At 41.9% G+C, this 14,451-nt stretch overlaps 1 protein-coding gene across 1 annotated transcript; it reads left to right on the top strand.

Moving 5' to 3' along the window:
- Positions 1-1,336: 1,336 nt before the first annotated feature.
- Positions 1,337-11,756, top strand: LOC118771872 (shaker-related potassium channel tsha2-like). Its single transcript, XM_036520004.1, has 2 exons — positions 1,337-5,209; positions 10,894-11,756. Exon 1 carries the CDS (start codon positions 1,636-1,638, stop codon positions 3,070-3,072), a length of 1,437 nt encoding a protein of 478 aa, XP_036375897.1. The 5' UTR covers positions 1,337-1,635; the 3' UTR covers positions 3,073-5,209; positions 10,894-11,756.
- The last annotated feature ends 2,695 nt before the right edge of the window (positions 11,757-14,451 follow it).

The following is a 14,451-nucleotide window of genomic DNA, read 5'->3' as shown; positions in this document are numbered from 1 at the left end:
GTGGCACGCCGGCTATCACCTGAGGCGAGGAAGAACCCCAACAACCTCACGTCTCGGGAATCTACTGATCGCCTAATCGTATGCTAATGTATTGCAAGAGTGGACGAGAGGTGAATACTAAAAGTACAGTATACTTTTCTGAATGAAGTAGTATGTCCCCCGTGCGGCAGAAATGTTAAGAGGTTTTTTTTCATCCGTCTGTTCCCCAGGGCATTCCATGGGAAAAAGAAATTTTCCTGCGGCCCTGACAGAAATCAGCTATTTTCGGAGTTTACGTCACGCATTTCTGTTTCGTCCCATAATTCTCTCCATTTCAGTCCCCATGCAAAGCTGCAGGCTTTTCCGCCCTGTTTACCTTTTCAACGTGTCCGCACGCCTGCAGTTTAAAACAGTCTGGCCCTTAAAAAGTAAACGTTTTGTTCAAATAAAATCTTAAGTGAACTTCACACCTAATTTATAAAACCACGTGCAACATGTTTTCTATACAGACGCTCCTTGTTGAGGCTTTTAAAATGGGGACTCAGATACATATTTTACTCAACGGTGTTGCTGCGACACTTGTGTCACATTTTAACGAGAAGATTAATATTACGCTGACCGGCGTGTAGCCAAAACCATGCTCACAGGTTATATCCTCGAGAACACGGGTATTTCATACCGACTGACTACATGCTGAGAAGAACTCACCTGTCAAAGGACACTGCACTTTTACAGAATGACATCAAGGAATAATAACCGGTATTATTTTCAAGACACGGATTTTTACGGTCTGTTTATCTTATCTGTTTGTCGTTGGAGTCACAATAAAACAGAGCAGAGTCATGTTAAGGTATTGGAATAATTTACTCTTTAAAATGACCTGGAGTTGGGTGATTCGTATAATTTTGAGATTGCCATTTGTATCTGGAAACTGTATGACAATATCCCCATATCGTTTTTATTTTACCTCATAAATGTTTCATTTACTTAATAATTGATCGATGCACATCTAATTTCTCAAGTAAACGAAAATCAAAAATTTACGGACGTGTCGATACAATAGGGGTTTAAATAAACAACTCCATGGTCGTTTAAATGTGCGACGCTAATCTTGTACTTGCTAGAAAGAAAGGCGAGGGCAGGTGAAACGAACTCTTGACATTGAAAATCCAGCACTGAATATTACCTATCAACTTGTGTATGACTTTTTAGTGAAAGTGAATTAGTCGTACTTCATGCGCGTAAATATCATTAGTGTCACATTCGGAGACAACCACCGTGCGTGTGCGTGTGTGTGTGTGTGTGTGTGCTTTCAATTCACCGAGAGAGCGAGAGAGAGAGAGCATACACGTCAGCCCACTTGGGGAGGGCATTGCTGCTTAAAATGCTGTGAATGTGACAGCCAATAGTCCAGACTGCCCGCGTGGGGAAGGCGATGGGAGAAGCCATGTACAACCAGAAACGAAAATGAGAACAAAAACAACACACTCGCAGACGCAAGACTGACACCGCGAGGGAAGGTGCAGGCAGAGACGGCGCGCTCTACTCTACAAGTGACTGGATACATTTGTTCCAAACATCGAAGGGAAAAACGCACATAGAGAGGGAAGGGACGACGGACTGTGGTGCGAGTAGCGTTACCCTTGGGGGGGAAAGATGACCGTAGTGCCCGGAGAAAACCTTGATGAGACTGTGGCACTGGCAGCCCTGTCCCAAGATGTCTATGACCCAGAGCGAGCGGACCAGGAATGCTGCGAGAGGGTGGTCATCAACATCTCCGGGCTACGCTTTGAGACTCAACTGAAAACCCTCGCGCAGTTCCCCGCCACCTTGTTAGGGGATCCAAGGAAAAGGATGCGTTTCTTTGATCCGCTTAGAAATGAATACTTCTTTGACAGGAATCGACCCAGCTTTGATGCCATCCTCTATTATTACCAGTCTGGGGGGCGGCTCCGGAGACCTGTTAATGTGCCCGTGGACATATTCATGGAGGAGATTAAATTTTATGAATTAGGTGAGGAGGTTATCGAAAATTTCAAGGAAGATGAAGGATTCATCAAAGAAGAAGAACGCCCATTGCCAGAAAACGAATTCCAGCGTCAAGTCTGGCTTTTGTTTGAGTACCCCGAAAGCTCTGGACCCGCAAGGGGAATCGCAATAGTTTCTGTTATGGTCATTTTGATATCGATCGTTATTTTCTGCTTGGAGACCTTGCCGGAGTTTAGGGAAGATAACAGACTACCCGAGGATCACCTTGCTTTGAACGGAACTGTTCGCATGAAGAAGCCAAACCCGTTCACGGACCCGTTCTTTATTGTGGAGACGCTGTGCATCATATGGTTCTCCTTCGAACTGCTCGTGAGGTTTCTCGCGTGCCCGAGCAAGCCCGCCTTCTTTAAAAATATCATGAACACCATAGACATAGTGGCGATTATGCCCTATTTCATTACCCTTGGCTTGGAACTCGCGGAGCACCAAGGAAACGGTCAGCAAGCCATGTCTTTGGCTATACTGAGGGTTATCCGCTTGGTGCGAGTCTTTAGGATCTTCAAGCTCTCCAGGCACTCCAAGGGCCTTCAGATCCTGGGAAAGACTCTGCAGGCGAGCATGAGGGAGCTCGGGCTCCTCATTTTCTTCCTCTTCATCGGGGTCATCTTGTTTTCCAGCGCTGTGTACTTCGCCGAGACCGACGACCCAGAGTCGGGATTCAGCAGTATCCCAGACGCGTTCTGGTGGGCAGTGGTCTCCATGACTACTGTAGGCTATGGAGACATGTGCCCGGTCACCATCGGGGGCAAGATAGTCGGCTCGTTGTGTGCCATCGCTGGTGTGCTGACCATTGCGTTGCCAGTCCCCGTCATTGTCTCCAATTTCAACTATTTCTATCACCGGGAGACGGAGCACGAGGAGCAGTTCCAGTACACACATGTAACGTGTGGGCAGCAGCAGCCATCGTTTGGAGAATTTAAAAAGAGTGACAGCAAGCCCTCGCTCACCAAATCAGAGTACATGGATTCAGACGATTTCGATGCAATAAAATTTACAAATTGTAGCCCGCACAAAGCGTACACGGGCAAGCTGACTGATGTATGATTGTAGACTGGGCAGAAATGGAACCAGAGAAACGTGCGTTTCTTGTGAGTACATCCCCATATGGCACTTTTGCTTAATATATATTAGCAGCCTCTTATTCCCGCCATTCTTAACTTAAAAGGAGGGTTCTATGACAGAAAACCATAAAAAGGTTAACAGAGACGCGGTCTGTGATTTCTCTCCCTCTAATTTAAAACTGTCTTCCATCTTGTGCGCTCATTTTATTTAATGCGTAAAGTTAGCATTAAATCCCAAAAATCTGCAACTAAAAACAACCTCATATCCATTCTATGTCCAACCTCTCGTTGTAGCACTTTATACTCATAACCTTAGTAATATACTTGGTATCACTTACAGTTGTGTCATTAAGGAAGTTTACATACGATTTGCTTATTTGGTGAAGAGCGAGATAATAGGACCAATTAAAATTAATCAAGCAATGTACATGGACGCTCCTCCTTGCTTGAGGGCAGTGCAATTAATTCCACAAGGTCACTCCGAGAGACGACCTTCCCCTATTGTTTTCCCTACGTCTCTTTCGGTCACGTATTTTCCATGACTGTCACCGTGCAGGCATCATCTCCATGCTTCAGTAATGGGGAATTAGCGGAGTTGGATGTATTCATGTAGCGATGCCATTGTCCCTTATATCGGGGACGCTATGGCTGGTGTGTGCCCTCTAAGGACCGCGCACATCGCCATCAAAAACCAGCTGTCACTGGAACGTGACGAGCAGTCACCGAGCCAGCTAACATACCTGCTCTGCTTTTCGCAGCGAAATGCCCTCTAGATTTAGGCTACTTTGCCGTCGATATTGATTCAAAGCACTTTTCATACACTTTTGTGTTCTGATTAACCGTGACGGACACGATTCTAAATTAAACAAAACAGACTGGTTATATTGTTTACGTTCGCTGCAGAGGAATTGTATTTCCTGTGTCTATTCCCGTACTGTCAGTCAAGTCAGAGATGGCCTCTGGTGTATTACGGCAATGCCGATGACAACAAATATATCTAAAATGAAAATGGTGCAATTAATTTATTCTTAAATGTGCAGATGAATGAGATTAAAAACTTGATAAGGGAATGCTATTTTGTTAGCTACATGCTGGTTAATTTCGTGAGATTTCTGAACCAGGAGCGCCACTGTGTGGCTCAAAAGGAGCCCTGCAGTCGTCTCAGAATATAGTTATGTTTCTATGGCAACCTTCCAGACTGTTCTACATCTTTGACTCCGGCAAAGCATGTTGCCTTTTAAATTAGATAGCTGGTTAACTATGTACTGGAAGGCTTCAAACTATCGTTTGACTTGTGTGCATATAGTACTTTAATGCGCGTACAATAATTATTCAGGCTTTTTTCATCTATCAACTTTCCATTGCCCCGCTGATACTTCTCACACCGACTTAACGTAATGTAAACAAATGATAGCCTACTTAAAGTCTATGAAACAAAAACGCAAATGCAAAGTCAAATGTATTTGGCAACAGATCCCCTCTTTTTGGTCCATTATCTTCCACCCTGTTATAAAAATCAGTGACACAAAAGAGGTTTACAGAAATCAGTGGCGGATTTTGCGCACTGTGTGAACACCACGTTCTAAGAATACTTCATTGCAACGTTTGGTTGCTTGTTCGAGGAAACGTTTGCAGAAGTGGAAAATAAATAAAGTGCTACATGAAGCCATTTGAAAGGTGCCAGCTGAACATAAATGAGGACAGGATACATAAAGGACAGATCTCCGCATCTCTGCACTCGTGGGTTAACATACACCTGTGTCGGAAATCGTCAAATCCAAAACAGAAAGAAAAAGACAACAGAAACTGGTTTGTGGAAATCAGCCATCCACACTGTTTCCTTGCATCCTCAATTAAAGGAAAGAAGTGGAAGATTCTTTCACATACCCTTTACTGTGGCATCGGGATGAACCTCGGGATCCGATTGGCTGCATAAGGTGCGGCGGTGACACGTCATCGTCATACCTACAGCAGATTACCAATGCAATGAATATGAATGCTAATGAACAAAGACCTGGCCATGGCACTTGAACTCTTGAGTCAAGTGCTCTAACGTTAAGGGATGGGGAGGTGATGTTCAAATACTACACAGGAAAACGCAGCGACCATTCTGCTTTGAGGTGAGCATTTTAATCCTTAAATGTTGCATACATGTTGTATTTTAATACAATCTCCTAAACCTGCCGTCACACACACACACACACACACACATACACACATATGTGCATGTGGGTAGTTAGGGATGTTAGTACTATCTCTAGTACTGCACCTGTGGTATACAGCTGCAGAGAAGCCTACGACACGGCTTGTTACGTTGGGGGCTGGTTAATAACGGACAGAAATAAAAATTTCGATATTACTAACGTTGTTCACCGGTCCTTGGAAGTTTAGGTAAGGTTTCTTGAGTTATGCATATTGTATGTCTCTCCTGAATGAGATAACCACTGTGGCTCTTAATAATAATAATGATAATAATATTTTACAGTGTTTTACTTCTATCAAATAATGAAGCCCTGCTGTCTGGGAACAAAACGGCAAAATTTACTAAATTTGTCAGAACGGTGAATGCTCTGGTCAAAGAGCCAATGATAACAATATTTATGAAATCAGTGAAATACGTTTGATTTGGTCACTGACAAGAAGGCAGTTATTGTGTGTCGTCGAATAGACGCTAGGTGGTAGTGTCTGTTCGCGGATTAAACGATTTAATCATTTAACCTAATTGCGGTGTCAACGTCTCATCCCCTTTTAACAGCAGATTTATTCTGTTTAGAATTATAAATTAATCTTCCCAGCAAGAACAAACATCCGTGATTATCTGTCAAAAAGGAAAGACAAACGTTCTGTAATTGTGTTGCAGTGATAAGACTCCGGCTCAAATAATGGTGCCAATAATTAAACAGTCCAGGACTATTTATTCTAGTCTAGTGGCCATCACTAGAATTTACTCTTAGACGTTTAAACATCTAAATATCTAAATGTCTAAAAATGTACAGACATATAAAAACAAAACAAAAATGCTGCACCAAAATATTATATAGTCTACATTACATTATTACAATTTAACCTGATCTACACCTTGAAAATAAATGAATATGAACTGTTCGGATAACTGAAAATATATGAAGTACAGGACCACTGAAAGACTGAGTAAATGAAAACTGGTATTGAATATTCTTACAGCGATCCAGAATCAGCTATCTTGCCTTCAGTCGTAACCACAGTTACCTTGTATGAAATGTTGATGCTGATTCAGAATCTGTGCTTTAGGCCAGAACTTCAATATCTGATACCTCAGACCAAACACTATCAGCTTTGTATGTTTCCCACATAATAACATGAAGGATCTGTTAGAAAGTCTGGCATTTTTTTAAGGACAAGACATTTATTTTCACAGTGGAGGCCTGCAGAATAAGTCAGCATTCAAAAAATGCAGAAACATGCATCTGTTACGACAAACAGAAGAGTATAATATTTATATCTGTCAAAACATACCCTGTTTCATTTTAATACTATCAAGTACACATTGTACATCTATGGACAACAGCTGTTTTTCTCATAAACATGCTCAGTGCATTTTTATGGTGGTGGCCTGGCATATTCCCACACTGAAGGAGGGTTGCCAGAGGTTAATATGACAGTTTGGAATAGCTATGGTGACAGTGACTACGTCCCCCTATTCTGACCTACAGCTGCCCTGTGTAGCCCTGCAGAGAGCACAAATTGTCCTAAAAATCAAAGCTTCAATACATTACTTGCATTGGGAGAGCAGTTTGACGCAAAGCACTATGGGCATGTGAGCCCATGTGAGGGGTTTAAATTATGGTGACTATCTCTGCCTTCACTGGCGTTCGGCTCAGGTTAAAGGACTCGCCCTACAACAATGTCCATTGCAAAACAAGTGCAACAGGTGCGTGAATTAAACAGTGAATAAAGCACTGGATGAAATCAGGCGAGACTGACACAAGACAGCACACCACAGAACACGAATTAAAGAGATGTTCATACATCTCCTCATTCTTAATTAAACACCGATCACAATAAACACAAGTGATGTCAAAAGAGGCCTGGGGGTTCTCCCCTTGGATGAGGAGAGCAGCTCTTTTGAGAGAGCAGGGTTAAAATCGTACAGCTATTATTAGCACCTCCCTAGCCCACATGGATTTGTTCTGAAGACTCCCCTGCCTTACAGCCATAACTACATCTGGTAATGTTGTGGATCTTTTCCCCTCTCTATCCCAAACCATGCTTTAACATTGGGTAAAAACAATCGCACAGCATTGTACATGAAGGCCAGCGACAGCCATCCCCCTCTATAAATGCATGATATTTTATTGCAAGGAGGAGCCTGCAATGGGCTGCAATGAGCCCTGTGTGACTTGGTCCCTGTGGTAGCCCTTTTGACACTTCCTGCCTGAAACATCAGAAGGATCGCGAGGCCTTGCTTTCACTGCCTGCGCTCATACAGAAAAACAAGATCAAGCACCCTTTTGGCACAGTCCTGGTTATCCCAATTTCTAAGCCTCAGTTTTCCTCCTAACTCAGCTGTTTGCACAACGTATATAAAGCGATTGAGGAGTACTTTAAAAACTGCCCATACCTTAATTAGTTCTCACTCAGCACTCGAGAACACTGTGCACAGTACCATTTTTTTTGTATCCATTTCATCTACTGATGTGCACCAGCTTGGAAAGACGAGGCATTAACTTTGACCTCACACAGAACTAGATTTGTCCAATCAAATGCTGACACGTTTCACAGCTGACCCCCGGGCTTTATAGACGTAGGGTGAGAGACCTGAGATGGTCTAAAACGTTTCAGTGTTCATGGCTGAATGTGTCTGTTGGTAGCAGGTGGCTTCTCTTTTGTGAAAGGTCAGGATGCTGCAGGTTTGCTGGGGTGTGACTGCGTGGCTGCAGATTCACCTACATCTCTTCCCCGATGTTACTTACAGCATAACAGACCGCATAGAAATGTAACAAATGAGTCAGTCACTACAGAGTTACTCACAGTGCACTATAATACTAACACATTTCTCGAAAACTCTCCCATTCTGTGTCCTTGACCAAGAATGTATGATTTCCCTTCAAGTCACCAGTAACTAAAATAGAAATGTTTTTGTACATGAGTGTAAATGGATATTCACTTAGATATTCACTAAAACCTAAGCTGCATCCAGATATTTCATGTTTTTAAATAATTTATCAATCCATTTGTTGATTATATATTTCTAAAGTAAATAATGACAAAGAAGTAACTGCAGGTTGAAAAAGATGTTAGGGCCACAACAGTGAAATGCCTGGGATTGTGTAATTATCTGCATCAGAGACGAGGGTGATATATCATGCTCATTACAGACATATGTATTTTTAAGGATTCTGCATTTAACCCCTGATGAATGAGGTTTTTGGTTTGAGGTACTGATTCTCAATCCTGCTCCTTTCCCTGCTCTACCTACCTGACTGAACTCATCAGTGGCACTTTTGATTAGCTGAGCACACCTGATTTAACCAAGAGCATGTTAGTCATTTCAATCAAGTGTGTTTGGAGAAAAGACAGATAGAAGATATGCTGGACAGGGGGGCTCCAGGAGTAGGACTGAGAAACACTGGTTTGAGGGAATGGCTGAACTGGCTGTAAGGTCACTTCGTTTTTCAGTGAACAGTGCTAAAAAAAAAAAAAAATGCGGTACCCAGAATCATTTGTTATTGCTCTGTATTTTGTTACAACCTGTCAAATATCCTCTACAGTAAATTTCCTCACTGTCGGTAGTGAGGGGTGGAGGGACCTCCGGGCTCCAGGATTACAGTGATTGACAAAAGCGCTTTGCCAAAAGGTCAGGTTATTTACAGCAGAGGATACATTGATTCCCATTAAACCCAGGGACTTATGTCACTTATACCAGATGAATTACAACCATGTGAGCGCTGACACTTTCCCCTGCTAAATTTCAGCGGCAGGCCGTGTGACTGATGGTTATCATGGAGACCGAGTCAGTAGTGCGGAGCAGCGTGCCCAAGAGCAGCACTAGCCCTAAGCAGTGCAGAGTGCTCATATCTGGGAGGGAATACACAGGATTTTAGCACCTTGTTCATGATAAAGACTCAGGTAGTTAGATTCAGTCATCATGATGTGCTACACACTGAAGTGCTGCTGATGACTAACCATTAGTAACTGTGTGCTCTAATAGACATGTTAATATTGTCAACAACAACAACAGCAGCAACGACAATTCCCTCCATCTACAGGTGGTTCAGGCTGTCTTTGGACCTTGACTGCTTGTTGTAGCTGCAGTGCCGTGTTGATTAGACAGCTCCTTGATGTTAATGAGAGAGACATAAGACTGCCAGACAGGACTGAGGCGAATGCAGTAAACAAGCCGGGAAGGCAGTGCAGAATCTGCCGTGTCTCCGGCGTGACTGTGTGGCAGTGATAAAGAGGGCGTGCGTGAGTGTGTGTGTATGAGTGGATGTGTGTGTGTATGAAAGGCCAATGATGGATGCTGGGAAGTGAATGGCCACGGTGGGGTAGTGTGGAGCAGTGGCATTCAGCACACAACACACATAAACCAGACCAGTACAGAACTCAGGTACAGGACTACATTTTGAAAATAAACCTGCTCCCAGCATCCCTGTGCTGTAACTAATGGAAGTGTATGGGTGGCATTTACTGTGATGTCACACGTGTTTGTCACCACCAGCTGCAGTCAGATTCTATTTCAGAAGCCATTATGTTCATGAGTTGTCATCTGACATACCGAGAAAGATGATTGTTTGTAAGTGTGTACAATATGAAAGGACTGTTACAGTTATCGGTCAGCAAACCATAAATGAACAAAAACCCCTCACTAATTATATGCTTTCTCTGTATTTCTTTAAAGGTACTGTTTGACATGTATGCTTTAGAAATAATAATAGTAATAATAATAATAATAATAAACATTCTTATATGATGGTTATCATTACATAATAATTATTAATAGAACATTAATATTTGTTATTATTACTACTACTATTATTACTATTATTATTTGAACAGTGTTTCTTATACAATGCGCATATGAGGCACTTTGCAGAATAAAAGATGGAGTAATACTTGACTGTAAGCAGTATGCATTTTGGGATAGTTCACATAAATGTTCATAAAAAAGAAACCTGCTAACTTTATTCATAATTTAGTCCACTGTGGCCTTTACACATGAACCACAGACATTACTTGACCGACAAAGGAATGACAAAACTCAAGGAGGATTTAAAATGTCACGTTATATGTTCCCGTAGCAACTCACAGATTAGCACACAGACAATTTAAAGTGACATTTTAGGCCTGTGAGCACTGGTAATTCATTCTGACAGCAGTGTTGACGCCCCCTATGGAAAGAGACCCGTTTCATCAGGATGGCTGTGGCCCTGAGAATGCTGGTGATCGCAGAATAATCACAATAAGGAAGAAGTAGAAGCATTCAGGGCAATACATAACCTGAAGTATTTAAGAGGTCACATTAGTGCTGAAATATACTGGTAGAATGCACTGTTTCCATGCTAATGCTAAGGTTGTTGAGATGTATGTTTGAATTGGCCGTTTGTGTTTGAATTGCTTTCCTCCTCTCCTGTCTGTTGGAATTCTCATGATGTCATAAAGACGGTTTTAAAAAAGATGACTCAGGGGGAGACGTGATTCGCCGTTTTGATCTGTCATGTAACATGGGAATTGAGGTTGCTCTGTATTGAGGACTCCATGAACTAAAGCAGCATCACAACACATTTCTATCAGAACTAGAGATCTGTTCTCTTTTGGTTTGCAGGCGATGGAAGAACAAGCAAAGGACAGCCTTACCTTCATTTCATCACTTCAGAGAGAAACAGGAGACAACGGGGAAACAAAGTGGTTTCACACTTGGCAGAGCAGCTGAAGGTGCCGTCTCGTATGTGTGGGGCGCTTCCTGAAATAAAACAAAGGCAGAGAAAACCCTATTTAAGTCTTTGGCAGGAAAACTCAGAGAGACAGTTCAAAAATGTGCAAATAAGACTGGCGAGAGGACTGAGCTATGCGAGGCCTTTACCATGGAATCCAACATAAATTACTCGCTCGGATATGAACTACAGAGCTGAGTTTGCTGAAGGTAACCAGCAAATGTGTGACTTTCAGAAAGAAGCAAACTAAGGTACAAAAAATGTTACTTGAATCACCCATCATATACATACATACATATGCGTATTATAAAACCCTTAATGTATTCAAGATTACTTTTGTTTGGGAAACCACATCCCAGGTTCAGTCAAACTGAAAGGTGCTTTGTCTTCCACTTTGAATTGTGAAATTAAGCAAAAGTTGCTTTTTTGCCACTGCTCATGCAAAATTATGAGTGTGGTGCTTGTGCAATTTAATACAATTATATAAGGAAAAATGTATCCTTACTTAATTTCATTATTCAAAGTTAAAGACAAAGCATAGGTCAGTTAGACTGAATCGGGCCCCAAGTTTGTGAAGTTTTAGGAATATATTAAGAGTATGTACTCAGTGTACATTAAATATCATGTGCTATACCAAAACATATATTGCATGCTTGAAAGTAGGGCATTTAAACAGGTAAAATGATAGTGTTTTTGTTCTGTGTCAACAGCTCAAAACTGCTCCGATGCCAGTAGTTTACCTTGTGGGAACAATCGATAGCTCATTGATATATATATATCAGTTTTGACACTGCTCGACTAGTAAGGTTAACATGATTAAAGCTATATTTTTTTAAGTATCATATATGTTTTATATAAAGGGATCGGTTAAACTGGTGACTTATTTTTAGATTTTTAACATTTTGCTAAATGATTATGTGTTTTAATTTTGCCTTGATGAAAACAACAGCAGTGGAGGTGGGTGAACAGTCAGAATGGCTTCCTGTTAACACTTAAACCATTTTCCTCAACAGAATGTTGGTGCAGAGAAATGCAGCTCATGAATTCACTGCAGGTTTTTGATGTTTCATATTTTTTATGATTATGGTTATTGATTATTATTATTACTTTGATCAGAATGCTGTATCACTGTTATTGAAGGCATCTACCTCAGTGTCCACATGTCCATCTTCAGAAGAGGCTTTAACACCTGGTCCTGTTTGAACAACTGTGTCAATGTGTGAAAGATGTGTTGTGTTACTGAAAACAGTGTAGTGTCGTTTTATGCTACCTGTCAACTGATGCTACCAGACAAACGTGTTTGCACTGAAAAATGCATGATTGGACAGTCAGTCGCTACAGCTATAAACAAAAAAATTGATGTATTATTAGATTAAATATTGTATTCTTTAAAAAAATATGTTAAATGATGCCAATCTATGTTGCATTTTGATCTGGTAGCAAAATTTGACAAAAATAGCACAAGAAAAGCAAAACAAAATAAGCGGTGTTTCACCGAAGTTAAATATGCATTTAAATGTCCAGCAATTGAAAATAGGCTCCTGTTCACTGTAACCTCCTAGGCATACAGAGCTGAACCCCATTTTAAGTCCAGTCTAATGTTTTAAGCTTGCGTAAATTTGACCTTCGTACTGCTGTGTCATGCTACAGTGGCAGCTGCCCGTGTTGGGCAATGTACAGAGTGAGACACACTGTAAGGTCCAGAGATGGAAATGTTTCCCAGAATCTCGAAGGACATTGACATCCACTGACTGATAGAGACCCACAGAGATGAGATCAGGGTAATTCGTCTTGAAAGAGAGGGCAGGGTTGGGGTGGGTGGTGGGGGGGGGGGGGGGGGGGGGTGGTTGTGGTGGGATAACGTTGTTAGCGTGCAGCTATTGCAAAGGCACATATGCAGTATGTCTGTGTTGTAATCTGTCACAGCAGGATATAGCACTCTGTCCAATACCATCCGGTTTCCACTGCTCCAGCATCCCTCTCCCCCCCCCCACCCACACAGCACCGAATGTTCATGCCATCTCACAACCGTTGACTGTACTGGGCCCAGGGGCATCGACGGCAGCACCGCGTTCTGTTATCAAATAACACAAGGTCCACTAATGAACGAGAGGGGAAAAGCACTGAAAATCCTTCCTAAGAGGAAGCTAAAAAGGAAAGCAATACTACTAAAGCGTTTGTTTTTTCCGTTTTTGTTTTTCATTCATTTCAAGCGTACAGTACTGTACGTTATGAGTATCGTTTGTGCTCCAAAGGATTTTGTGTAAGAAAAGATGCATTTTTTTCTATTATTGCCATAATTATGATTTACTTTTCTTTTGTAAGTGAACATTTCTTTTTTTCCTTTGTGACCTATTTTTGATAAATAAAATGTTTTTTGTTCTTATCCATTCTGGACCTTTTCATGTGGCAGCTACTGTAGGTTGGAAGATGTGTTGTTTCCTTTCCCCCTGTGAAAGGGGCAGAGTGGAAGGACTGACGGGAGTTGGTGGGCGTTACAAAGGCAAAGGCACTGTGACATCATAAATTTGGGGAAATGGCATTACAAAGGCACTGTGACATCATAAATCACGTTCTCTCATCCTGAACACTCCACCTCCACCCTTATCCATTCCACCTGCTCCCTCTGCTACGAGGCCAAGATTACACTAGAATGAGTGAACGAGGTCAAATGGCTGATGCCCTCACCTTGCAATCCTGGAAACAGCAGCAGCATGAATATCAGCAGATAGCCAGTTTCCTTTGGAACCTGCTGTTAACTCGTGGTGCACTCAGTGCAGACAATTCGGGGATCATAAAACCGTAATTCACCCTAAGTCAAATACTTAAGTTAGGCCCTTCAAAACATAGCAGATCCACGAATATTTACTTAATATCTACAGGCATTAACAGTAACAAAATCAGGTACACACTGTTTACTGTTGTGTCTGTTAAAGTCACCCTTTACCCTTTAGAGGTGCAGATGAGATTATGGGTATAGAGGTATGCATCGTGATTGCTGGAAGGCATAGCAGTTCTAGTCCAAGTTTCACACTAAGATAATTCTCTCTTCAAACGCGCGTCCCTGCAGACTGCAGGTGTGCGCTCGGGCTCATTTCGCTTTGTGCTCACCAGACGCAGGGGAGGTACCCACTGCCCCGCAGTATGTCGAGAGGTATACAGAGTGCTAAGAAGCTGGGACTATGATTCAACTCTTTCAGAATAGCATCTTTAGTTTCACATTTCTGTATTACTGCTGTTGAATCTGATGCCTCTACCATATTACATCACCTTTGCTGACAATTTCGTATCTTTCAATTTGTACATGCTATCAATTTATACAGCTGGATATTGACCGAGGCAATTTGGGATAAGCAGATTGCCCAAGGGTACAACAGCAATGGAAACAGAACCAGCAACATGTGGGTTACAAACCCTGCTCATTACCATTACACCACACTGCAAACAGC

This window comes from Megalops cyprinoides, chromosome 25, assembly GCF_013368585.1.
Source record: "Megalops cyprinoides isolate fMegCyp1 chromosome 25, fMegCyp1.pri, whole genome shotgun sequence".
NCBI classification, from domain to species: domain Eukaryota; kingdom Metazoa; phylum Chordata; class Actinopteri; order Elopiformes; family Megalopidae; genus Megalops; species Megalops cyprinoides.
Note: the sequence above shows the minus strand (reverse complement) of the source record. Positions and strands in the feature narration are given on the sequence as shown.

What these genes read in the sequence shown, in the direction of transcription:
- LOC118771872 (XM_036520004.1), top strand. Translation starts at nt 1,636, where the DNA reads ATGACCGTAGTGCCCGGAGAAAACCTTGATGAGACTGTGGCACTGGCA.